The sequence below is a fragment of the Vanrija pseudolonga genome, chromosome 2 (assembly GCF_020906515.1).
Source record: "Vanrija pseudolonga chromosome 2, complete sequence".
Classification (NCBI taxonomy): domain Eukaryota; kingdom Fungi; phylum Basidiomycota; class Tremellomycetes; order Trichosporonales; family Trichosporonaceae; genus Vanrija; species Vanrija pseudolonga.
Genome location: NC_085850.1, coordinates 1,160,488 through 1,184,917, shown reverse-complemented (window position 1 = coordinate 1,184,917; position 24,430 = coordinate 1,160,488). Strand labels below are relative to the sequence as shown.

The 24,430-nt window shown below is 61.1% G+C and overlaps 9 protein-coding genes across 9 annotated transcripts; 4 read left to right on the top strand and 5 right to left on the bottom strand.

Annotated features, from left to right (window-relative positions):
• Nucleotides 1-342: 342 nt before the first annotated feature.
• PTR2_0 (Peptide transporter PTR2) lies at nt 343-2,354 on the bottom strand (the record flags this gene model as incomplete). The annotated part of the gene is made up of 6 exons (XM_062768733.1): nt 343-552; nt 599-993; nt 1,039-1,510; nt 1,547-1,925; nt 1,981-2,134; nt 2,174-2,354. The coding sequence occupies 6 exons, from the start codon at nt 2,352-2,354 to the stop codon at nt 343-345; spliced, it is 1,791 nt and encodes a 596-aa protein (XP_062624717.1).
• A 666-nt stretch (nt 2,355-3,020) lies between these two features.
• On the bottom strand, nt 3,021-5,453 carry NOC2 (Nucleolar complex protein 2; the record flags this gene model as incomplete). Its single annotated transcript, XM_062768732.1, has 3 exons — nt 3,021-4,569; nt 4,618-4,741; nt 4,788-5,453. The coding sequence occupies 3 exons, from the start codon at nt 5,451-5,453 to the stop codon at nt 3,125-3,127; spliced, it is 2,235 nt and encodes a 744-aa protein (XP_062624716.1). The 3' UTR covers nt 3,021-3,124.
• Nucleotides 5,454-6,068: 615 nt separating this feature from the next.
• HRD1 (ERAD-associated E3 ubiquitin-protein ligase HRD1) lies at nt 6,069-8,624 on the top strand. Its single transcript, XM_062768731.1, has 6 exons — nt 6,069-6,356; nt 6,405-6,497; nt 6,551-6,612; nt 6,650-6,740; nt 6,778-7,081; nt 7,126-8,624. Exons 1-6 carry the CDS (start codon nt 6,216-6,218, stop codon nt 8,574-8,576), a joined length of 2,142 nt encoding a protein of 713 aa, XP_062624715.1. The 5' UTR covers nt 6,069-6,215; the 3' UTR covers nt 8,577-8,624.
• SPBC21H7.06c (Protein OPI10) lies at nt 8,608-9,763 on the bottom strand. The gene is made up of 6 exons (XM_062768730.1): nt 9,681-9,763; nt 9,610-9,630; nt 9,457-9,533; nt 9,337-9,409; nt 9,083-9,299; nt 8,608-8,963 (listed from the first exon to the last, which is right to left on the bottom strand). Exons 1-6 carry the CDS (start codon nt 9,710-9,712, stop codon nt 8,817-8,819), a joined length of 567 nt encoding a protein of 188 aa, XP_062624714.1. The 5' UTR covers nt 9,713-9,763; the 3' UTR covers nt 8,608-8,816.
• Nucleotides 9,764-10,552: 789 nt separating this feature from the next.
• Nucleotides 10,553-12,272, top strand: cmkA (Calcium/calmodulin-dependent protein kinase cmkA; the record flags this gene model as incomplete). The annotated part of the gene is made up of 5 exons (XM_062768729.1): nt 10,553-10,910; nt 11,159-11,278; nt 11,317-11,415; nt 11,475-11,720; nt 11,792-12,272. Exons 1-5 carry the CDS (start codon nt 10,744-10,746, stop codon nt 12,270-12,272), a joined length of 1,113 nt encoding a protein of 370 aa, XP_062624713.1. The 5' UTR covers nt 10,553-10,743.
• cpc-2 (Guanine nucleotide-binding protein subunit beta-like protein) lies at nt 11,471-14,213 on the bottom strand. Its single transcript, XM_062768728.1, has 5 exons — nt 14,063-14,213; nt 13,720-13,939; nt 13,310-13,505; nt 11,792-13,153; nt 11,471-11,720 (listed from the first exon to the last, which is right to left on the bottom strand). The coding sequence occupies exons 1-4, from the start codon at nt 14,169-14,171 to the stop codon at nt 12,734-12,736; spliced, it is 945 nt and encodes a 314-aa protein (XP_062624712.1). The 5' UTR covers nt 14,172-14,213; the 3' UTR covers nt 11,471-11,720; nt 11,792-12,733.
• A 1,223-nt stretch (nt 14,214-15,436) lies between these two features.
• Nucleotides 15,437-16,590, top strand: TIC32_0 (short-chain dehydrogenase TIC 32; the record flags this gene model as incomplete). Its single annotated transcript, XM_062768727.1, has 2 exons — nt 15,437-15,624; nt 15,680-16,590. The coding sequence occupies exons 1-2, from the start codon at nt 15,537-15,539 to the stop codon at nt 16,588-16,590; spliced, it is 999 nt and encodes a 332-aa protein (XP_062624711.1). The 5' UTR covers nt 15,437-15,536.
• Nucleotides 16,591-17,863: 1,273 nt separating this feature from the next.
• aclS (Transporter aclS) lies at nt 17,864-20,024 on the bottom strand (the record flags this gene model as incomplete). Its single annotated transcript, XM_062768726.1, has 11 exons — nt 17,864-17,963; nt 18,010-18,112; nt 18,160-18,331; nt 18,370-18,468; nt 18,514-18,698; nt 18,745-18,979; nt 19,028-19,347; nt 19,395-19,500; nt 19,548-19,690; nt 19,743-19,884; nt 19,941-20,024. 11 exons carry the CDS (start codon nt 20,022-20,024, stop codon nt 17,864-17,866), a joined length of 1,689 nt encoding a protein of 562 aa, XP_062624710.1.
• A 648-nt stretch (nt 20,025-20,672) lies between these two features.
• hyuA (Putative D-/L-hydantoinase subunit A) lies at nt 20,673-24,289 on the top strand. Its single transcript, XM_062768725.1, has 9 exons — nt 20,673-20,964; nt 21,014-21,377; nt 21,416-21,602; nt 21,640-21,932; nt 21,976-22,639; nt 22,682-23,301; nt 23,339-23,449; nt 23,487-23,889; nt 23,928-24,289. The coding sequence occupies exons 1-9, from the start codon at nt 20,822-20,824 to the stop codon at nt 24,224-24,226; spliced, it is 3,084 nt and encodes a 1,027-aa protein (XP_062624709.1). The 5' UTR covers nt 20,673-20,821; the 3' UTR covers nt 24,227-24,289.
• Nucleotides 24,290-24,430: the final 141 nt, after the last annotated feature.

Sequence of the window (24,430 nt, the reverse complement as noted above, 5' to 3'; positions counted from 1 at the left end):
ATCAGCGTGCCTGGCAGTCAGGGGCAGTCAGGCGCAGAGCCGTCCGTCCATCCGGAACCTGTTGGCTGGGCGGGCGTGCTGGCGGGTGGGCGTGCGTTTCGCGTGGAGCCCCTGCAACGCAACAGTCTCGAATGTCTCACAACTCTATTTAGCGCGCAGCACACGCATCCCTCACAAAGGCTGCAGCCAGCAGGAGATCCGTACATCCACTGGGGCAATCACGTGACAGTAATCCACTGACTCACGGCCAGACGCGGCGAGGGACGGCTATCAAACGGTGTGGCATCTAGCAAGTGATGTGGCCCTCTCTCCTTGCAGGCCTCCTCCTCAACCTACCCCTACCTAGTACTTGCGCAGCTCGGGCGACACCTCCTCCTCTACCCGCGCCGCCTCCGTCTTGTTAAGCGTAAACCCAGTGAGCTTTCCAGCCTGGCGCGCCTCGTCGTTCCACGTATGGGGCGCCTTGTTCATGTGGCGGAAGTAGGTGGGGAAGATTACGGCGCAGATGAGGGCCGCGACAGTGAGGGCGACCCAGGGCCAGACGAGCCAGGGCTGGTCGCATGTCAGCTACCGACTACCAAATTAATCTGCCACTTACGTCCTTGATCAGGCCGGCACAGGCGAGCGAGAAGGCCGCCGAGATGGCCGTGCTGAAGAGACACAAGGCAAACACGAGCCCCTTCATACGCGCCGGCGCGTGCGTGTACGCCACCTCGTACGCCGTCACATTGACCATGAGCTCGCCAATGGCCGGGATGACGAGGATGGGGATGAGCCACGCAATGGACACCTTGGACACGTCGTCGCAGCTCGTCGCGTACCATCCGCACGGGGACGTCTGGTAGATCTTCCACTGGACGATGGCGGCGATGGTCGAGCCGATCGACCCGATGACGAAGCCGATGGAAATCCGCGTCATCGGAGCAAGAGGGTAGCCGATGTACGCCATGAAGGGGTAGAAGCCGTACGTGAGGAGCGGGGAGCCGACGACGACTGGCGGGCATGAGCGGCACTCGCCGGACTACTTGTGCGACTCACCGCCAAGAGGATTAAAGTTGGCCATGATGTCGTTGGGGATGTGGTTGAGCACCATGGACACGGACATCGCGCCGAGCTGGGACGCGATGCCGAGCTGCGCGAGGTTGTAGATTGGGAGGAGCACGAAAAAGCCGCACGCGGAGACGGTGCGGCGGATCTCGTCGACAAACAGGTCGTCCCAGAAAACCTTTTCGGGGTGGGCTACGTTGTTATGCTTGGCGATATAGCTCGGCCGCGCGCGGTCCCAGAACGCGTCGCCTCCGCCACGGAGCGCCTTCCATATCCCGCCGTCGGCCAGGAGGATACGGAGCACGCCCAACGCCTCGAGGACCACCGAGCCCTGCGGCGGCGCGTGCTGCAGCCTGTTCTTGATGAGGAGGAGCACGATGGGCACGAAGGCGTACACGATGCCGGGGAGGAACAGGCCCAGCCAGAATCCGACAAAGCGCTCGGCGTATGTCGTGGCGATGGACTGGGCTTAGCTCCCTCACATGATGACTCGACTCACGAAGAAGCACCCGATATTGACAGAGAGGTAGAAGATCATAAGCCACCGCCCGATCGTAGTCTCGGGGTCGACGATGACGCGCTCGCCGTTCTTCTGAACCCGGATGGTAGGCCGCTTCACAGTGACCTGGTCGCACAGCAGCGGCGAGATAGAAGGCTTGAGGAAGCCCGCCGCGAACGCAAGTACCATGATTGACACGATAAGCAGCGCGAGGCTCGCGTCAGGCACCTTGATCACTGCCGGAATGGCAGGGACGACGATGAGGATATGCGCAAAGATGCCGACCAGCGTGCCGACCCACACGGCCTTGTACCGCCCCCACCGGGTGTCGGCGAGGATGGCGCCGACAATGGGGATGACGTAGGAGAGGAACGTGAAGCTGCGCGAGGGAGTGGGCGTCAGCGAGCGCGACCAGCAGACCCCGCGCCACCCACGTCGTCGTCACCGCGTTCGCAGCGACCAGCCCCTTGCCCAGCGCGCCCGGCTTGGCGTTCTTGTACGCGTCTCCGCGGGGCACGGCGCCGGTGCCGCTCCCGCCTTTGGGGAGGGGGTTCTTGACAAAGTTGAAGAAGAGGCCCGAGGTGCCGTCTGCGGGGGAGGTGAGCGTGTGGCGGGGGTGTCACGCACAGTAACTTGCGCGCTCGGCCAGCTCGGCAAAGCAGAGGAGTAGCGCCGGCCATGGCATCGCCGCTGGGACGCGCCGCAGCGTCGCCAGCTCGTGCTCGGTTGGCACGGTATCGGGGTCGAGGTCGCCCTCGAGCGACTTGGACTCGACGTCCTGGTCCTTGTCCTTGATACTGCTTGCCATGTTGGGTCCGGAGTGGGGTGGTAGTGTCTCCCGCCTGTCTGGCTTAAGTACCAGCGTGTCCTCCTCTGACCCCTTCGAGGCGGGATGAGATGGGCCCCGTCACCTGCGGCACTCGGCTTCCATGGTGGCATGGTGACCCAGGCGAGACGCCGACATGCGCTACTGTAGCTGTGCGGTGGCGGCCGTGTCAGCAGGCAGGACACTGCCACTGTCTGTAAACGCGAGCGAGTGCCACGAGCACGACAACGGCCACTAGCACGACACCCCAGCCCAGCCAACTTAATTCCGTCCAGTGAGCGCCGGCAGGCTCCGGCGGCGGGGCTCCTGCGCGCTGCACATCCGCTGCTGGGATATCGGCCAAAGAGTGGATACACCCCCCACTCACTCGCTTGCGGACCCATTCAGTCGCTGTGCAGAGCACGTATGGTAGCGACTCGCTCTGAAATCACACGCGCCGCAGGTGCCTGCAGGTGCCACATGCGGCCGCCGCCACTGTCAGCGGTTGTGACTCGCACCACAACTGCTTGGCACACCAATTGACCGCGCTCGTTCCAACTTCGGCTTACTCGCTTTGCAGGCTGCCTTATCGCCTACGCCTTGCATTGCCAAGCTTCTTCGCATCACGCCAAAGTGCGAGATAGCACTGTCCCCACCACACCCTCTGAGCACGTTTAGAATCGACCATGCATGAAATACATACAGCCTGGGACTAGGCCACCAGGCACATACCAAAGCCACCACCATCTAGCCACCACGCCACGCCGCCGCGCTTACTCGTCATCGCTCTCCTCGCGCTCCTCGCGCAGCGCCTTCTCCACCTCACGGCGGCGCTGGTCCCGCTGCTTGCGCTGGATCCGCATCCAGCCACCGAGCGGTGTTGCCTCGATCTTGGTGTTCTCGAGGAAGCGCGACACCTCACCGCGGTCACGGGGCGCAAACGACACGTTGCGGCGCTGGCCCTCGACCCAGGTGCGGTTCGCGTCCAGCTTGTCGACAAGCACCTTGAGCTGGGTGCTCACCTTGGGGCTGCCGGCCGTGCCTCGCTTGATGTGCCGCCTGATCGAGGTCACCACTGGCAGCGTGATCTCAGGGAAGGCAATGTTCTTGGCGAGCTGAGCGTGGTAGTCGCCAAGGAGGTAGACGAGCTCCTCGCCGAGCGTCTCCTGGTACACTCGGGTCTTGGGGTAAGCCGCGGGCGCGCGAATGATGTACGCGAGGTCCAGAGGCTTGAGGGTCGCCTTCTTGGGGTTGGAGCGGCGGAACTCGGCCGAGTCGAGAATCTCGAGCAGGAATGGCGCGAGCGGGATGTACGTCTCGGTGAGGGACACGAGGCGGATAAGCGAAGCGATGACATGGAACCGGAGAGGGAAGTAGCGCGACGAAGGGAGCAGGCGGACCAGACCCAGCGCAATCTGCGTGAGCGGGTAGATGAGCGGCTTGAGGGGGCTCTCGAGGCCACCGCGGGCACGCTGGGTCTCGACGCTGGCCGCCGATGCAAGCACCTGAGACCAGAAGTCGATGGAGTGGACAAACGCCCAGTTGTACACTGCGCGGAACGCGGCACCGTCCTCGCCACCCTTGCCCGACGTCGACGAACGCACAACGGTACGCAGGTGCACGGCGAGCATACGGATGAAGGTGAAGGCGTGCTGGTACGCGAGCTGCGGCTCAATGTTGTAAAGTTCAGCTGCCGTGTTTTTCATCAAGTTGAGCGAGGGGAGGGTGTGGACGCTGGTGTGGCGCATGGGCAGGACGAGCGACTTGTAGATGTTGCGGAGGGCAAGGTCCTTGACGGCCTCGTCGCCAGCGACGAACATCTTGCGGATAGCAAGGAACGCAGCGACACGCACGCTGTCGCCGGCGCTGGACCACAGGTCGAGCAGGACCTTGAGGTAGGCGCGGAGGTGCTTGCGCGCGTTGAGGACCCAGGGGAGAAGCTTGGCCGACTCGGCGACAGCCATGGCGAGCAGGCCGCCGGCCTCGGCCTCGTCGCCGCTCGCGCCGGCCAGCGCCGACGGAGTAGAGGGGAGCGACTTGATGAGGTGGAGCAGGGTCGAGAAGTGGCTCAGCACCAGGCGGTCGAGGTTGGCCGCCGTCGCCTTCTTCTTGTCCTGCAGCAGCTTTATCCTGCCGTTGGGGAGGACCTTGAAGGGCATGTGGTGGCTCAGAACGACGGGCGTAAACTTCAGCGCGGTAAGCACGAGCTTGTTGAACACTGGGGAGGTTAGTGGCTGGGGTCATTCAGCAGCGGTCAGCCACGTACCAGCAGCACTGGGGATGGTGTAGCGCGACTCGGAGCCGTCACCCTGCTCCTCCTCGGCCTCATTCATGTGAGCGGCGGCCCGGAACGCCTGGGTCATCTTGCGGAGCGAACGGAGCGAGAAGCGCTGGGCACATCAGCGGCTGTCCTACTCGCGTCAGTCAGCCACCCACCTTGAGCATGCTCTCGCGCCAGAGACGCAGCATCTTCATCGTGACGATGATCTTGGGCGCAGGGGTGTCGTCATCATCCTCATCCTCGTCCATCTCGATATCCTCGTCGTCCTCATCGTCGTCCTCGTCCTCGTCATCCTCCTCCATGGCGTCGGCGCGGCCCTTGCCCTTGCCGAACGAGAGAAGGCTGGGGTCCTCGGCCTTGAGGTGCTTGAAGAACTCGGGGTCCTTCTTCTCGAGCTCAGCCATGGCCTTGGCCATTGCCGCCTCGTCCATCTCCTCGTCCTCCTCATCCTCGCCCTCACCCTCCTCATCCTCGTCGTCGTCTTCCTCGTCCTCGTCGTCGCTCAGGTCCTCGAGGTCGGACGGGTCGTCGATCGGCACGTCAAGGCCGCCGGCGCCAAACAGCTCGTCGACCGTCTTGGCAACACCGGCAACCTTGCCGCCCTGCACCTTGCGCGGGTTGATGTCGTCGTCGGCATCCTCGTCGTCCTCGTCGTCGGACAGAGCGTGCTCCGGTCGAGGGGCGCCGCGCTGGTGCAGGCGCTGCGCGACCTGGCTCTCAAACTTGCGCTTCGACTCCTTTTGTGTGCGGCGCTTCTTGATCGTCTCGGTCAGCTTGCCCGACGAGGCAAACTTTTTGAACTGCTTGGACGGGCGACCCATGGTGGTGGTGATGGGAAGGGGGAGTGTGGTGGAGGAGGAAGATTGACCTTCAGTGGTCACCAACACTTCAAATCTTTCGAAATCTTGCCGCGGGTGTGGAGGCCCACAACGGCGCGCGCCTTGAAAGTAGTTAGGCACGCTACAGGATTCTGCATGCCTTTTTATAGTCGGATTCTCAAGCTGCCAGTCTGTCTGCGTGCTCAAGCATCCTTGCTTTGCAGGTGACCAAAGAAAGCAGAGCGTTTTAATCTATGTACATGGCGGAGCATGTAGAGTTGTTTGGTCAGGTCTGGGCTGAATCCCACAGTGGGATTTGAGTTGCGTCACTGTACAGAACTGATCGGTGTCGCGTCGACACTGTAGTTGCGCGGTGAGGCTGTAGATCTCCAATGCATATCATATCAATGATGACCTCGAATCTACATACTCTAGAACGCATGCATTTCTATATCGCTGCCTGCACTCGGCGACTTGTCGGCACTGATGGCGGCTGCTGAAACCTGACGCCCGAGGCCGTGCCACACGACTCTGTTTCCTCCACGTCATAGACGCGCGTGGGTACCTTTGGACAACTCGCCACTGACAAAGAACCATCTCGACGTCGAAAGACAACAACCACAAACCACAAGCTCGCGCATTATCCCTCGTCACTCATTCCCTTATCACATAGCATAATAGCATTGCATCGTACCCCCCAACCCCTGCACTACCACAACTCCCCCGCCTAGCTACTAGTTACGACCCCACCCCGCCCCACCCACCATGCCGGGCGTGTCGCGCCTCGCGGCGTTCGGCCTCCTCTCGACCGGACTCGCGGCAGGCGTCGTGGGCAACGCGCTCAAGGAGCGGCCAAACTTCTACGCGGCGGCCGTGTCGGTCGGGCGGAGCAGCGGAGCATTGTTGGTACGTCGGGCGCTCAGCTGGCGCGCGGGCAACAGCTGACAGAGACAGATACTCGGCAACTTCCTCCTGTTCCTCACCATCTGCACGGGCGTGCTGTGGAAGCGTATCTTCTTTGGCGAGCTGCGGCCAATCGAGTACGAGGTGAGTTGGCTATTGGGAAGCCCTCGTCCCAGCCAGTCATGCTCACACCCCAGCACCTCTTCGAGCGGCTATGGATCTTCCTCACCGAGTCGCTGCTCGCGCTTACCATCTTCGGGTGAGCTGCTGTGGTAATCGACGTAGCTGACAGCCAGAAATGCCTTCTCTATCCCGTTCGCACTCATGTACGGTCTGCTCGTCTTCCTCAAGTGCTTCCACTGGATCACGGCCGACCGCGTCGACTACGTGAGTGCCGAATGTCGTAACCCTAACTCACGCCCAGCTTGACCAAATTCCACCCCCTGGCCCGCCGCTCAGCTTCCACCTGCGCATTACGGCCATCACGACCATTCTCACGCTGACTGACATTGCGCTGTTCCTCTACTCGGCCGAGTCGATCGTTGTCGACGGCGTCTCAGTCATGATCCTCTTCACGTCCGAGTTTGCCATTCTCCTCGCGTCCGTGTTGGGCACCTGGGCGAGGTACGGCATTGCGGTCGCCGACCTGCGGCGTGCCCAGGGGCGCGAAGACGCGCCCGCGTGGGAGCAGAAGAGCATGTACCTGTTCTATGTCGATCTGGCAGTCGGTGAGTGCCGCCCTGCGCTTCCCCCCGGTGCTAACCAGCCCCAGACTTCACCAAGCTCCTCATCTACCTCGTCTTCTTCATCGCCATCCTGATCAACTATGGTCTCCCGCTGCACATCCTGCGCGACGTGTACATGACGCTGAGGAGCTTCATCGCCCGCGCGTCCGACTTCCTGCGCTACCGCCGCGCCACACGCAACATGGACACACTGTACCCCGATGCGTCGGCCGAGGAGCTCGACCGTCTGGGCGACAAGACGTGCATCATCTGCCGTGAGGAGATGGTCGCCCGTGATGCCGGCGACGCAGCCGACGAAGGACCCAACATGACGCCGAAGAAGCTCGTCTGCGGGCACATCTTCCACTTCCACTGCCTGCGCACATGGCTCGAGAGGCAACAGAGCTGCCCTACGTGTCGTCGCGACGTCCTGAACATGACCCCTGTGCCCCGCCGCGATGGGCTGCAGCAGCCTCCACCTCCAGCCCCGGGTGCGGTCCCTGTTCCACCAGGTGCTGCCCACCCCGACCACCCACCAACACCAGAAGGCGCGCGGGCACTCGAGTTTGAGGAGTACTTCCGCCTGCCGGCGGTCAATGGCGACGCGCCGCCTCCTCTCCACGCACCGCCAGGAGTGGCGCCGCCTACGGCCACTAGGACGGCGGCGCCTGCGACCCTGGAGATTGAGGAGACTGAGGAAGTCAGGGTGCAGCGGGGTATCTGGGGTGCACCGATCATCCCAGGCCGCTTCCTCGCTCAGACCCCGATCGCGCCTCTGCGCGCCATCCCCGGCCTGGATCAGGCTCGCGTGGTTCCACCACCGACCGGGGTGCAGGAGCCTGCGACCCCCGGCCCTAGTGGACTGGTTTCGGGAACGACGACACCGTTCTCGTCCCAGTCACCCGTCGTCTTCTCGTCCACTGGCTCGCCTCGACGCAGTGCGGACGCGACGCCTCAAAAGCCTGCTGCCGCGGAGCCGGCCGAGTCGGCACCTGTGGATGACGACGTGCCGACGTTTGACGACGACGACATCCCAATACGCGAGGCGATTGCGCGCGCTGCGTTGCGCCGAGCTGGGGGCAGCGCTGCATCAGTGGACAAGGGCAAGACGCCCGAGCGCGCCGTGGAGCCAGCACCGGTCGCCGCCACTCCCGCTCCCGCTGCCGCTGCACCACGAGACACGTCGTTTGACGCCGTGCCGACCCACCACGCGTACCTCACCCCTGTGTCGCTGCCCCCTCCGCACCTCCCTCAGGTCGTTATGGGGCAGTCTGTTGCGCGTGCGGTGCCCCAGACCCCTGAGGCTACGCGCCGCGCGCTCGACGAGCGCCTCGCTGCCCTCCGTGACGTTGACCAGGTCGTATGGGGCCTCGTTGGCGAGCTGAGCCGCCTCAAGAGCGCATGGGAGCTCGAGGACGGAGCTGGCGCGTCGGAGAGCGTGCAGGTTAGCGCTGCTACCAGCACCACGGCAGACGCGTCGTCGTCTGCCCCGGCGTGATTGTAGACCATGTATGTAGCCCACATGCACGTAGCTCAACTGTTTGCATTGTATTGTGTCAACGTCTGACTTCTAGAATGATTAAATTACACCCAGAGGCCGGCACTGGCGGCGTCCCATCCCCCGCCGCCGACAGCGCCCTCGACCTCGCCTTCTTCACTGCCCTCTTCGTCGTCGTCATCGTCATCATCACTGTCATCGTCACTGTCGTCACCGGCCTCTGCGGCCCACGCCAAGGCCCTAGTCCTCGCGATCAAGGAACGCCGCGCCGCGGTCATTCTCAATCTTGCGGACAAAGTTGTCATACCACCTCTGGAAGACCGAGAGCGGTATCGGCGTGTTGGGCGTGAGCGGGCCCTCGCCAAAGCTGTGGAGGAAGTTGAACAGCTGGCGGAAAGTGTCAGGGGTCGTCGGTGCTGCTGCTGGGCTCTCCTCACGCCGCCAAACCACACCTCGCCCTTCTTACCCCTCACGCGCGACCTCTCGCCACACCGGGCGGCACTTACATTCTTGACGACCTTGTCGGCGACCTTGCCGACGTCGACGCGCGCGGCCACCTCCTTGCCCTGCACGGGCTTGATGCCCGCCTGCGCGGCCTCGACCTGCTCTAGCGGCGCGATCTCGATGCCGAGCTGTGCCGGCGCTGAAGGCGTGCCGGCCGACACGCCGGGCGGGAGGTGTGGGCGCACCTTGTAGATTGATGATGGGCGTGCGTTTGTGAGTCTGCGAGTTAGCACGCAAGCGGAAAAGGCCAACTCACGTTCCGAGCGGGAAGTAGTCGCCTCCTGGCCAGGCGAAGTGCACTGTTGCGCCGTAGCCTTCGGGGAATGGGACTGGGGTGTGAGCTCAGCTATACAATGGAAGCGCTAGCTCGACTCACTTGTACCGAGGAGGAAGACGGTGAGATGGTTGATGTCAAAGGGGTTCTCGAGTGGGAAGACAAAGTGGGTCTCATCTCTGGGGCAAGGTCAGCTTGGAGCGATGAAGGCGTACTGGCAGCCCAAGAGAAGGTACAGCCGTGATCACCACGCACATTTGCTGCAGGTTGGTCTGCCTGGGAACATGTCAGCGGGGGATCAGAAGGACAAGCTACGGGCAACTCACACCAGGCGTCCAGCGACGATCGCTCCAAACATGATTGTTGCTGCGTGTGTGAGTGGGGTGGGGGTGTGTGAGATTCAAGAAGTTTGAAGTCGAGAATGGCAGATTTGAAGGCACGCGCGGCAGGTCGACCGACTCGAGGCAGGCAGGCAGGCCATGACGCGCAGTGGCAGCGACCACCTCCACCTGCAGCAAGTCACGACGGTGCTAGAAGGCGGAACCAGATTACTGCCTCGCACCGGCCAGCACGCTCGGACCAATCCTCGGCGCCGAAGCGGCCTTCGAGCGTCTTCGGCGCCACGCCGCGTCTCTGGGCAGGGCAGGGCAGGGCAGGGCGAGGCAGAAGAAGCAAAGCGCGCGTCGCGACGCGTCGTCGCGTCGAGCGGGCGAGAGGGGTCATGGACATTGCCTCCCTCGTGAGTGCCACGGGGTTGCGACAACTCTGGCGGCGGGGTGGGCTGATCGAGCATGCTGCCGGCCGTTACGTCACTGCCTGCTCGGTTCCGTATTCACTATGGGACAGCAGCGGTAAGCTGGCGGGTGCTGTGCGTGCGTGCGTGCGTGCCAGATCTACTGCAGATCCGGCCGCCGTCCCGGCGCCGAATGCGTGCGACCGATGCTGTGCACTGTTCACTCTGGCCATGTCGCCGAGGGGGTACATGCTGACGCACGAGTTGCACGCATGCACAGAGCTTGTCGTCGTTGGATGCGGAGAGGCCAAGGCACTTCCGCGTGGTGCGCGGTGCATGTCGTATGCCAGGCGAGACGGCTGTGATGCCAATTTAGAAATGGGCCGAGAGGGTTTGGGTTTGGCGTGACGCCTCTCTCCCGCCATTTACATTGCTCGTCATTGCAGTACACACACAGCCGATCGACCGACACACATCGACATCAGCATCGCACTCTTTGTCACAACTGGCCACTCGTCGTCTCGTCTCCATCGCATCCATCAAATAGTACACATCGCGCACCTTGCCTTGCACCCACCTCGGCCTCGCACCACACTCCGACTTCACACGGCGCGTACATCGCCTTCACCCCTCACCTAAACCACCTACACACCACCATGGGCTTCACTTCCGCCCTCCGCGATCAGCTGCTCTCGCAGCCAAAGTCGTTCAACAAGAAGAAACAGTACCAGCTCGAAGAGGTGCTCGGCCGCGGAGGCTTCGGCAAGGTCGTGCGCGCGACGTGGACCCCCCCAGAGGGAGAGAAGAAGGATGTCGCGTTGAAGTGAGTGACATACTGCTGCGTGCCGTGGCGCAGTGCGATGGCGGTGCCGGCCGGCGTCGTTCGGCGCTGTACTGGCGTTCGTTGTTTATTCTGGTCCTCGGGCTTGGCACTACTGCTGCTGGTGCTGCTGGCGCGGCGTGTCCAAGACAGCGAACGCCAACGCCGACGCCAACGCCTACGCCAACGCCTACGACGACGTCGGCGCGGCCCTCGCCCACCTCTTCCGTGGCACGCGCTTACCTCCCCAGAATAATCCCCAAGAAGCTCGTCAAGGACCCCTCTACGGTCATGGACGAGGTCAACGTCCTCAAGGACCTCGACCACCCCAACATTGTCCACGTGTGGGACTACTTTGAGTCGCGCGACAAGTGAGTTGGTAACTGTGATCCTCAGGCCTAACGCCCAGGTACTACCTCGCATTCGAGCTCGCGAGCGGCGGTGAGCTGTTCGACCGCGTGACCGAGCGTGGACGCTTCACCGAGGCCGACGCAGTTGTGTGCATCCGGTGAGTTAAGCCGAGGATCTGTGCAGCAGCTCCTTGACACAGCCCCTAACCCCTCGCAGCCAGGTCCTCGAAGCTACGGCCTACCTTCACGCGCACAACATTGCGCACCGTGACCTCAAGCCCGAGAACATCATCTACAAGACGCGCGACGAGGACTCGAAGATTGTGATTGCCGACTTTGGTATCGCCAAGCACGTCGACGGTGACGAGGAGCTCACGTCCATGGCCGGCTCGTTTGGCTATGCTGCGCCTGAAATCCTCCTCGGCAAGCCTCACGGCCGCAAGGTCGACCTCTGGAGCATTGGGTGAGTTTTGAGGCCGAGCCCCTGGCGCGCACACTGCGCACTACACCGAGCGCAGCCACTGACCCTTATAGCGTCATCGCGTATACTCTGCTCTGTGGATACTCGCCATTCCGTTCCGACGACCGCAACGAGCTGATCCGCGAGACGACCTCGGGCCGCGTGACGTTCCACGAGAGATTCTGGAAGCACGTCTCAGAGGAAGGCAAGAACTTTATCAAGCAGCTCCTTGTTGTCGACCCCAAGCTGCGTATCAGCGCGGCCGACGCGCTCAAGGACCCGTGGATTGGCGGCGCGGGCGCCACCGACGAGGACCTGCTGCCTACCTTCCGCGAGAACTTCAACCCCAAGAAGAAGTGGGCCGACGCTATCCGCGTCATCCGCGCCACGAACAAGTTCAAGGCGGCAGCAGCCAAGGAGAAGCCCGAGTTTAGCAGCGACAGCGATTCCGAGGGCTTCAGGACGGCCGAGGAGGACGAGGGCTCGCCAAAGGCCGCCAAGAAGGACGTCGGGGCGACCGGCCTCGAGAAGGATGTGAAGAATCTCAAGGTGTAGGACGGACGTGTGTGTTTCTTGTTGTCTCTTGTCTCATTCTGCGTGGTCATAGAGCGAGATGTACTACTAGTAGCTAGAGGGCGGGGTATGATAGACCGGATACATGAATCGGAATGGTCAACGGGTGTGTGGGTGTCGAGGCGTTGGGTTGGTTGTGAGTATCGACAGACACTGGCAGTCGCTGAGCAGATAAGGGACATGCTCTCCCATATACAGGTGTGTGTCAAGGAAGAGGATGACTGGACTGTGGCAGATTGATATGAGTGCGTTCAATCTCAACGCTGCTGCACAATGTCGTAGCATCCCTCAACGAGCCACATCAAGAGACGACCAATGTCAATCCCAGCCTCTTCCACATGCCCATTCACACTCACACCAGGACGCACAGTAGACCCAACCACAACACACCACACCAGCCGTTACACACATCTATCCATAACGCCTGCATGCAAATGTACAGATTAGACAGTGACGACCCAGACGCGGACGAGGTTGTCCGAGTAACCGGCGAAGAGGGTCTGGCCGTCGGCCGACCAGGCGAGCGAGATGCACTCGGGCTTGCGGGCCTTGTCGCCGAGGTCGTTGAAGTCGGGCTTGAGGTCGTCGACGATCGACTTGGACTCGAGGTCGAAGATCTTGATCGAGGTGGCGGTGGCAGCGCAGAGCCAGTAGCGGTTGGGCGAGAAGACGAGGGCGTTGACAATGTCACCGGCCTCGAGCGAGTAGAGGTGCTTGCCGTCGTTGAGGTCCCAGAGCATGGTGACACCGTCCTTGCCGCCCGAGGCAGCGAGCGAGCCGTCGGGCGAAACGGCGAGGGTGTTGATGTAGCCAGAGTGGCCGTAGTGGTTGGTCTTGAGCTTGCACTTGGAGAGCTCCCAGACCTGTGGCGTTGGTTAGCAAAGCTCCAGCTACAGTTTGTAGTGATTGAGGGATCAGAGATCTTGGTGGATATGTTGTCTCACGGGCCGCGAGGCCTCTGAAGTAGCAAATATAAAGATAACATCATGTCCCGGGGATGCACGGCAAGAGTAACTCACCTTGACGACCTTGTCCCAGCCGGCCGAGACGATGACGGGGATCACGGGGTTGGGCGAGAAGCGAACGCACGAGACCCACTCGGTGTGGCCATCCTCAACAATGTTGAACTTGCACTCGCCGAGGGTGTTCCAGAGCTTGATCGAGCGGTCACGCGAGGCCGAGACGATCTGGCGGTTGTCGGCCGAGAACGAGACGCTGGGGCGTGTTAGATGCAGATTCTTTGCGTTGTTGCGTTTGCGTGCGTCGCGGCGCTGGACTCGGCGTGGCAGGCCATGCACTCGACGCGCCGAGTACATTGCGGAAATTTGGCCTGGCCCGCCTCGCACTCTTCCCGACCCTTAGGCCCGTCGACCCTGTCCAAACGCCGCGCGCGCACACCAAACCGACCAAAACCAATGCCACCACTCACGAGAGGACGTCGCCGGTGTGGCCAACAAACTTGCGGGTGGTGAGGCCGGTGTTGAGGTCCCAGAGGCGGAGGGTCTTGTCCCACGACGACGAGAGGGCGAACTGGCCGTCCGAAGAGATGGCAACGTCCGAGACGAAGTGGTTGTGGCCGTGGAGGATCTTCTTGGGGAAGCCGAACGACGACTCGTCGCGCGAGAGCTGCCAGACGATGACGGTCTTGTCTAGGAAACGTTAGTGGGGTTCCCGTCGCTACCATTCCAACGCTGCGCGCCATTGTCCCTCCCTCCCAAATCTCTGCCACTGCCACGCGCTCGTTTCTCTGCTCTCTCTTTCGCGACACTTACCACGCGAAGCGGTGAGGATCATGTCCGGGTTCTCCGAGGAGGTGGCGATGGCGGTGACCCAGCCGGAGTGGCCCGCGAGGGAACCCTTGAAAGCAAGCGACTCGCCCATTTTGATGATCTTTTGGTGGTGGTGGTGGTTGTTGAGAGCTGGGTAGACGAAGGAGAACAGAAAACGCGCTGGCGGCTCGCCTCGAGCGCGGGGGTGACTCGGGGGCAGGGTAGAGAGTACCTGGGATAAAATGATCAAAGTGACGAAAGAAAATCGAGGAGGTTTGGTGCCACAGTGTCGTGTGTTCCCGGAGTTATGCCCGCAGACGCCGTGGTTATACAAAGAGTGTTGCCCATCAACTTCATATTTAGGCCGTTGTTTTCCTTATCTGCTACGGGTCTCCTTAGCCAGAGATAGATGTTCCCGTATAGACGTATAGACGTATACTGTGCGTAAGTACTTGCGTGGCCCTGCTGCAATCGAGTGAGAAGAGTTCAAGTAATAGGTGAGCTAATAGCCACTGAAGTCCTTTCGTGATCTATTGTATTTGTTTTGCCAAACCAATTCGCCACACTATGTAATGTACCACACAATAATAATCACCCTTTCGTATTCAAAGCCAAGCGCGACTTACTCCTCATGGTCAAATCCAGCAACAGTGGTCCGGTCCACCGAAGCCTTGTCGTCCACTCCACCCACGTACCTATATGCCTGCATCACTGACAGGATGCGGTACATGCAGTGGTCACGTGCTTGGTGGGATGCAACACGTCAGTGGTCTGTGTGGGGGCATAGACCCACCGAAGGGATGCCAGTCACCGAGCCACACAGCCCCACCACTGGACACCGTACTTTCACCGACGCGTCAACCACACGGCGCCGGCCATTTCCTGTCGCTAAACCAGCCCCGCGGACATGTACACGACACACATGCGATGCTGACTGATGATGTGTGCGCCTCCACATCGACAACGGCGGCCCCGCGCCGAAAACACGTCAGTGCCTCGTACAGCGATAAGGTCGGGCAGGATTCGCCGAAGGCCAGCGCAGCGTGCGTGCGCGCGGAATCCGGCAGAGGCACACTGCGGCCCAGTGGCCGTCGCGCAAAGATGCGTGTTAAGTGCGCGTTGTGGATGACCTACCCGATGGCCATCGGCCAGGCGATCGCGGACGAAGCCACCGGGGGGCGGACCGACTCAGGTACGGCTCAGTGACAGTGGCAGTTTCACGTGGCCGATGGTCTCGCGGCCGTCGGGCACCACTACGGCACCCACGGCATCCTCCACCGTCCCGCTCAGCACCCACTCTTGACGTCACTGCGCTTTCGTTTACCCCAACGACGACTTTTCTCTGCCGGCGGTCACATCTCACGTCAGAGCGTATAAATGCAAGCGAGATGGGGGTGGTAAACGACATCAACCAGCTCCTCAACCTCCTCACCCACCACATCCACACCACCCCCACCACCCCACCACATCAATCACAATGGCCCAGCCCGGAGACAAGTTCACCAAGCAGACCACCGCCCAGGAGGTCGTCGACACCTTTGGCGACAACATCAAGGGCAAATACGGTACGTCATACCTCTCCACCCCCTGGTTTCCCACAGCATCTAACGCCCACCTTAGTTGTCGTCACTGGCCCCTCGCCCGGCGGTATCGGCTACGAGACTGCCCGCGCCATCGCGACCAAGGAGCCCAAGCTCCTCGTGCTCGCTGCGCGCTCGCAGTCCAAGCTCGACCAGGCCAAGGCCGACATCCTCAAGGAGACGCCCAAGGCCAACGTCGAGACCGTCATCCTCGACCTCAACTCGCTCGCGTCGGTCCGCGAGGCCGCCAAGGAGATCTCGGCCAAGGGCCAGCTCGACGTCCTCATCAACAACGCCGCCGTCATGATGACCCCCTACGGCAAGACTGCCGACGGCTTCGAGACTCAGTTCGGCACCAACTACATCGCCCCCTGGCTCCTCACCAACCTCCTCCTCCCCAACCTCCTCAAGTCGGCCCACCCCCGCGTCGTCTTCGTCTCGTCCATGGGCCACCAGTTCGGCGACATCCGCTGGGACGACATCGACTACTCCAAGGGCGGCGACTACGACAAGACCAACGCCTACGGCCAGTCCAAGACCGCCACGATCCTCAACGCCAAGTACCTGGCCGAGAAGTTTGGCTCCAAGGGCCTGACCGCCGTCGCGCTCCACCCCGGAGCCATCCCCACCAACCTCGGCCGCCACCTCGAGGACGGCGACATCAAGGCCCTGGCTGCCTTCTTCAACGAGGATGGTACCCCCAACATGTCGCTCGGCTTCTGGAAGAACATCCCCGAGGGTGCCGCCACCTCGGTCACCGCCGCCTTCGACCCCCGCTGGGAGAAGCAGAACGGCGCCTACCTCGTCAACTCGCAGGTCGCTCCCCTCCAGAAGGCCGGTGAGGAGATCCCCTACGGCACTGAGAACATCCTCGCCCTCTGGGCCAACGACGACAAGTCGGCTGAGCGTCTCTGGAAGCTCACCAACGAGCTCACCAAGGAGAACTTCTAAGTCCCTTCCGGGCTAAAACCCTCTGGGCTTGTACATAGAACAACAGTAGCATCAATTCATGTAACGATATATCATTCGCAGTGCTGCGTATGCGGAGTAGTGAGCTGACTTGCGCTGTGCACGGTGCTGGGTCAGCGTAGACTGCCAGTAACAACGCCAGCCACGCTGCCACCTCCCAGTGCCACACCCCCAGCCAGTCAGTACACAACTGACCCACCACAAACCATGTCAGCAACTCGATGCACGCCACGTACACCACCATCACACGGCCCAATGCACACCCCTCCCAGAGCCGCAGCATGCCAAGGCAAGTCGGCGAGCCAGACGATATCTCCCCCACCCAGGTGGGTCCGGCCGGAGCCTGCCGCGCCGCCGAAGAAGTAAGACCAACTAATCTTATCGCGCGTCAGATCGGCTTCTTGGCCCTGTTCAGTCATTTCTGGGCGCCATTCACCCGCTACAGCGTGCCAGCTACCTCCCAGCTGTCTCTGGCAATACATGCACCCTCTGAGGGGCATTGGGCGATGGAGAGGAGCAGGATAGACATGGCGAGGGGTTGGCGCAGGTCACGTGACCCTCCTTGGGCGGTGTCCAGCCGCGCCACCTTTGGATATCAATTTCACATGTTCTGCCTCCCTGCCGATCCAACATGATCAGATCACGTCGACCGAGTGTGGCACTTTTATTTGTAATGAGCCCACCCCACACCCCTGGCCGCACCGGCAGTGGCAGGACTGATGATACCCGCGCCTGTGCGCTGGCCGCTCAGTGGACGGCGCGAGAGATACGGAGGACACATGCGCGCGCAAGACGTTCGGCTCGGTGTTGGTTGATTGGTGCGTCGTGTGGGTTCGACGATAGTGGCTTGCGTTTGTGTGTCGAGAGAGGCGAAGGCTCCGGCCGACCTGGCGGGGGAAGGGTGTCTCTTGGGATGTGGGTGCTCGCTGTGATTGGAATGTGTGAGGGCACTGCCTCTGTAGTTGGAAGCAAAAATTTCGAGAGACAGGTGGCAAGTACGAAGACAGCCACTGCTCACCTTCGACTTGTCGGCCAAGTAGCTGCAGCAAGGTTGCCAGCGCAAACATTCACCACAATTCGATTCATTCCAGCCCTTTAGATCCTCCGCCATTGCAATACCCCCTATTTCCTACAACTTTTCCGAGCTACGATTGATTGCAATGTCCCCCAAGTTCCCTTTCTACAACTTTGCAGACCGTCAATGTTACCCCCATGCGAAAGACAACAACTCGAGCCCGGGAACATCGTTCCCTGCTTAGACCACAAAGGTCGCCCTATCGTTGACAGGTACGACGTTGACAGTGGCGTCTTCCTTATCCACCGGGGTGGTGCCCTCTGGCGCAGACTCGGCGTCGCTTCGAATATTAGCATCATAGCCATTTTTGTGCCATTTCTACTCACCCGAATGTGCCAAACACGTCGTACTCGTCCACCTCGCCCACGCCGGGGACGGGGAAAATTGTGCAGAGCGCAAAGTAGACCACGCCCGCGGTAGTGAAGACGACTGTCTGTCAGCTGTGGAACAACACTGACGACACAGCTGGCACTCACAGGGGTAGCAGAGGTAGTACAGCTTGGTAATGCCAGCTGGCACAATGATCGACTTGTCAACGTGTGCGATGAAACCCGGGAGAATGGGCCCGACCGCGCAGGCCCACGCAACCGGGGCCCTCCAGTTGACACCCTTGTAGTAGTAGTAAATCGACGAGGGGGAACACTCGTACTGAAGTGTGAGTATGCCTCAACTGCACATCTACCCACCAAGTTTGTGAGCTTGACCTTGCGCTTGTGGACGAGGAAGTAGTCAAAGACCATGATGCCGGTGATAGGGCCAAGGAAGACACCGTAGCCGCCCATGACCTGGGAATATCAGCGACGGTGTACGTCACACGACGAGCTTCTTACCGAGAGGAAGGCGTTCGAGCCATAGAGAAGCGACCACGGGCACATGGCAACCGACAGAGCCAGAGTTAGGTAGGCGCCACGGCGAATGTTGAGATGCCTGGGCCAGATGGAGGTAAGGTCCACGCCGCCAGAGTAGAGGTTGCCGGTGAGGTTGATACCGAGCTGCGAGCAGGTGAAAGCAAAGCCTGAGCGGTGTCAGTTTCTGCTAGCGCCAGGGACAGTCAAACTGACCGGCAAAGAAGACGGCAGCTCGGGCTCCGGGGCCACCGTTTTCCTGGATCGTCTGGAGCAGAACATAGATGGTCCAGATGAGGCCCTGTTTAGGGTAGAACTGAGCAGCGACCGAGGCCATGGCAATACCCATGAAGCAGGTGAGAATACCGCAAATGGGCGCAACGATACCGATGGCCATGAAGGGCTGTCTCGGGCGGCCTGCGAAACGCGAGTAGTCGGACTGATTGAGGATCTGAGCATGTCAGAGGAGATGGAAGCGGCTCAATGACGCGAAACTTACACCGGCACAGAGCGAGCCTGCTTGAGCGGAGATGCCATACAGGACAGCCCATGCCTTGGCGGATCCGGTGGCGCGGGGAACCTTGAGAAGGGCAAGTCCCTCGGTTGTGAGCAGGGGCCCGGCTCCATGTGCTCGGGCAAGCGACCAAATGAAAAGACAGGTACTGGCCACAAGAGCCATACAGGCTCCGGCCATGACCGGGATACGGATACGCTCAGGAGGGATGAGAATGAGCGGGATGCAAAGGGCGGTGAAGAGGGCGAAACACATAAAGTCGGCATTTACCATGTACGTTGAGGCCGGGAGGGTGTTCTTCATGTCTGCGAGCGTGAATAATAGTGCAAAAGAGGCTTTCTAGAGCACTTACGGTAAATGCTTGGAAACATGGAGCCGAGGAAGACCTTGAGACACTGGCCGCCAAACCAACCCTGGGTGGCGTTCCAGGTGATAGAGAGGATGATGCGGTTGAGGAGCTTGGAGATTTGTTAGTTTTCGTCCACACGAGTTGCTTTGAACCTACAGGGAAGTAGGCAGCGATCATGCCCCACACGACACGGTTCCACATGGGGAACGAGACGTGCCAGTAGGCGCCGATACTGGCTGTGGCGACCATGAGGCTGGCGATGAGAACCTGGCCCACGACGACGACGGCCATGGCCTCGCCTACATCAGTAGTCAGTATTGGTCGTTTGACAAGTGTCGACTTGGAACTTACCGACGGTGAGACCAAGTCCCAGAAGACTGGCGCCGGAGGAGAGGCCACTGACGTTCATGCTGGTGAGGACCCAGAGACCAGAGTAGGTCCAGAAGCCCCAGAGGCGGCGGTGGGCGGGGAGGGGGACATTGTCACGATTGAGCTACGCCCGGTCAGCCAGATGGGAAGAGTGGCGGAACAAGAAACCGGGACACCTACCCAACGGTTGTTCTGCCAGACCTCGGCTTCGTCGTCCTTCTGCTTGACTTCGATGCGCTGGAGGAACTCTTTCCAGGACGGCATGTGGTGTGTCGCGTGTGTGTGGGGCCTGTGGGGGGTTGGAAATGGAAGAGTGTGGGGCACTCGATGGTGAAGAAGCACTCCAACGAGCGCACACGATGAGATATTTATCAACAACCAGCTGCCGCCTCGGTGTGTGGAGGACGAGTGGCCGGAGTCTGACCGGGGTTCGCCCTGCCTTGCGGGTTTGCAAAAGATGGCCTCCTCGGTCGCGCGAGAGCCAGAGGCGTCTCAGCGATTGCAATTCGAGGCCGATATCCGCGCGCGACAAGTCGGTCGGGTGGGGCAAAGTGTCAGCTGAGAATGTTGATGTGATAAGCGCAAGTAAGTCGCGTTTATGGAGCTCCATATTGTTGAGCTGCGAACTTCTTGCTGATTGCCCGGCCGGAGCATGCACAGCGCACTGATAGCGGCCAGGATTGGGAATTTATTCGCAACTTTGGAATCGCCAAGAGGTGCGCCGTCACCGGCGGCCAGGATGCGGCCAGGGATACATGGCGAGTCGGAGTCAGTTGAGCCACCCCCGGCTTGATCCCGACTTTCGGTAATGATCAGGTCGGGCCGCTCGCTAACATCGCGTGATCTCATTATCTACTCCGGTCAAGGCCGGTCGGTTTTGCCAATCTCGACTTTGGACACTCGCTCGACCATGTTGCACTCGACAAGTTTGACCCAGCCAGCATCGCCAGCCGGACCTTGACACTCGAGCTTGGTGGAGGAGGTCCACTGCAACCTCGTCCATCACATTGACTGTGTGTGACGCTGCTGCCAGCGGCTCCTCGTTCCCGGCGTACTTATAGATGCCTGCCATCCGACAGAATGGCGGTCCACGCCCCCATCTCAACAACACTCTGTACAGCTACGCCGCGTCCACCTCCTCCTCAATGACCATTGCCCCTTCCACTCCCCTCCGGATTGGTGTCGACGTCGGAGGCACCAACACGTAAGCTTGCTTGCTCGCCGGGTCGCCTGTGCTCACCACCCACCCACAGCGATGCCGTCGTCCTCGATCTCACGCCCGGGGTCGAGAAGCCAGTGATCGCAACCCACAAGGCTCCGACCACAGCAGACATCACCACAGGTATCCAGCGGGCCATTGGTGCCTGTCTCGAGCGCTCGTCGGTCGACCGGTCCCAGATCCAGGCCGTCGCCATCGGCACAACGTCGTTCGTCAACTCGCTCATCGAGCGCGACGCTACCAAGCTCCAGCGCGTCGCCGTCCTCCGCCTCTGCGGCCCCTTCTCCCGCCTCTGCCCTCCCTTCGCCAGCTTCCCATACGAGCTCCGAAATGTCCTCGAGGGACCCTGCTTCTTCGCCAAGGGTGGTCTCCAAGTCGACGGGTCGGAGATCGAGAAGGTGGGTGTCCACTGTTCATCGGAGCTGACCCATACCAGGTCGACCCCCTCGAGATCCGCGGCATTGCAGCCGAAATGAGACGCCTCGACGTGCAGACCATCGCCGTCTCGTCATGCTACGCTCCCATCGACCTCGAGATCAAGCAGGAAGAACTCGTGCGCGACATCCTCCAGGCAGAGCTGCCCGGCGTGCGGGTCACCATCAGCAAGGACGTTGCCAACATTGGTGTGTACTGCTAGTGGTCCAATCACTCACATCCCAGGCCTCCTTGAACGCGAGAACGCGGCCATTCTCAATGCTGCACTGCTCGCCTTCGCCGAGAAGACTGTCGCTGCCTTCCTCGTCTCCATTGCAGCCCTGGGCTTGACGTCACCAGTCTTCCTCACGTCAAACGACGGCACCCTCATGACCTGTCAGCAGGCGGCCCGGCTCCCCATTCGTACCTTCTCATCCGGCCCAACCAACTCGATGCGCGGTGCCAACTTCCTTGCCGGTCTCGTCGCTGGCAAAAAGCAGCGCGAAACGGCGCTGGTGATCGACGTTGGCGGAACAACCGTGCGTATCCAAGGCTTTTTGCAGCACACTGACGCCCGCTCAGACTGAGATCGGCGTGTTGTTGCCTACCGGATTTCCTCGCCAGGCAGGCGCTTTCCACAGTCTCTGTGGTGTTCCCCTCAACTTCTCCATGCCCCACGTCTACTCCATCGGCCTGGGCGGTGGATCTCGCGTCCGCACGGATGCCCGTGGCAGGGTGACGGTGGGGCCCGACTCGGTGGGCTACCGCATCACGGACGAGGCGCTCTGCTTTGGCGGATCGACAGGCACAGCCACCGACATTGCTGTTGCCACAGGCCGTGCCGAAGGCGTGGGCAACACGTCACTCGTCACGCTCCTCAACCCCACAGCCGTCATTGCAGCAGAGCAGCGGATTAGGCACATGATCGAACTTGCCATCGACTCGATGAAGACGTCGAGCTCGGACATCCCAGTGTACCTTGTCGGCGGTGGTGCGATTCTTGTCCCCGATGAGCTCAAGGGCGTGAGCGAGGTCGTCAGGTTCCCGCACTATGACGCTGCCAACGCTGTCGGTGCAGCCTGTGCCCAGATCTCTGGCGTGGTCGACACTGTCGAGGACACGACGACCATTTCAGTCGCCGAGGCGCAGAAGGCTGTCGAGAAGCGTGCCATCGAGCGTGCTATTGCCCAGGGGGCCGACCCGAACCATACTGTCGTGGTCGAGAGCGAGGTGATCCCCATTGCTTGTGAGTGCGCCGTCCAGTAACACCCCTGACCGCCTCCACCAGACGCCACCGACAAATGCCGTTTCTACGTCAAGGCTGCAGGCGAATGGAGGGGCCGTGCGCGCGACGTGCCAGATGAACCCAAGGCGAATGGCCGCGTCACGCCCACCTGGGACAGCACGACCGAGGTTGTGCCGATCCCCGCAGCCAACGGCAAGCGTCAGCTCCCTACCGAGGACCCAGAGATCACGGCCTATGACATCCGCTCGTACCGCCCCACCATTGTCAACAAGGAGTGGTTCCTCTCCGAGGTTGACCTCGAGTGGATTGCGGCCGGGTGCTACATCCTCGGCACCGGCGGTGGCGGTAACCCGCAGACGACATACCTCGAGATCCGCGAGCTCGTCCGTGCCGGCGCCAATGTCCGTGTCATTGACATTGACTCCGTGGCAAACGAAGACCATATCGTTCCTGGAGCGAACATTGGTGCCCCGGAAGTGGGCCTCGAGCGCCTCGGTGGACCCGACCCATCCGAGGGCGTGTACGACGTTTTGAAGCTCACGGGCCACACATCTGCGGCTGCTCTGACCGCCATTGAGATCGGCGGAGGAAACGGCATGGTCCAGATGATCACTGGTGCGAGCAACCACATGAACCTCCCTGTTCTGGACGGTGACTTCATGGTGAGTCTGTGATATACACAATCACTGACGTCGTCAGGGTCGTGCATACCCCACTGGATGGCAGTCGACTCTTCATGTGTTTGATGAGAGCGAGAAGGGTGAGCTGGTCCTCCCAGTGGTCCTTACCAGCGGCGACGGCACCACAATGGTATGTGGTCTGAGGGTTGCACGGCTGACCATTACAGCACGTCACAAAGGTCAAGGATGAGAAGGACATTGACAGGTTCCTGCGTGCCGGCTGCATTGAGATGGGCACGGCTGGCAACATCCAGTGCCGCCCCCTCTCCAAGGGCAACACGCGCCGGATGCTCATTCGCAACACCGTCTCACAGGCGTGGCGTTTGGGCCGTGCTGTTGCCCTTGCCAAGAAGCAGTCAAACATTGGCAGGATCGGGCAGATCCTCGTCGACGCAGTGGGCGGGTCCAAGGCCGGACGCGTGCTCTTCGTGGGCAAGATTGTCGAGGTCGGACGCAAGCTTCACAAGGGCCACTCTTACGGCGAGGTCGTGATCCAGGCGCTTAGTGCTGAGGACGAGGAGGATGACGACGAGGACGTCCCCAGGGAGAAGTTTGAGGGTGTGCTGAAGAGTGGGTCTTGAAGCGACACCCAGGCACTGACCCAGCAGTTCCATTCAAGAACGAGAACCTCCTGGCTGAGCACACAGTCAACGGAAACTCACGGATCGTCGCCGGCGTCCCCGACCTCATCTCCATCATCGACGCCCAGAATGGTGTGGCACTCGGCACACCCGAGTACAAGTACGGCCTGCGTGTGTTGGTGCTAGGCATTACCGCCGCTCCGCAGTGGACGAGCACGCAGCGCGGCCTCGACCTCGGCTCGCTCACGGCCTTTGGGTACGACGAGCCGTATGTCCCGCTCGGCGAGTATGTGCAGCCGCGCAGTGTGATTGAGGAGTTTGCGTAGACGCGTTCGTTGGTTGTAGCATGTTTTGGGCCGGATTGAATGAATCAATGCACGTTTCCCAACTTTGTGGTGTGCCTCGGCTGATAAGCCCCACACGGCACGGTGGAGTCGGAAACACCGAAGGGGGGCTCACAGTAGCGGCGGTCATTGCCGTGCGGTGGTGGTGGTGGGTGGAGTCAAGTGCCTCGTGCTGCCGTCAGCTTC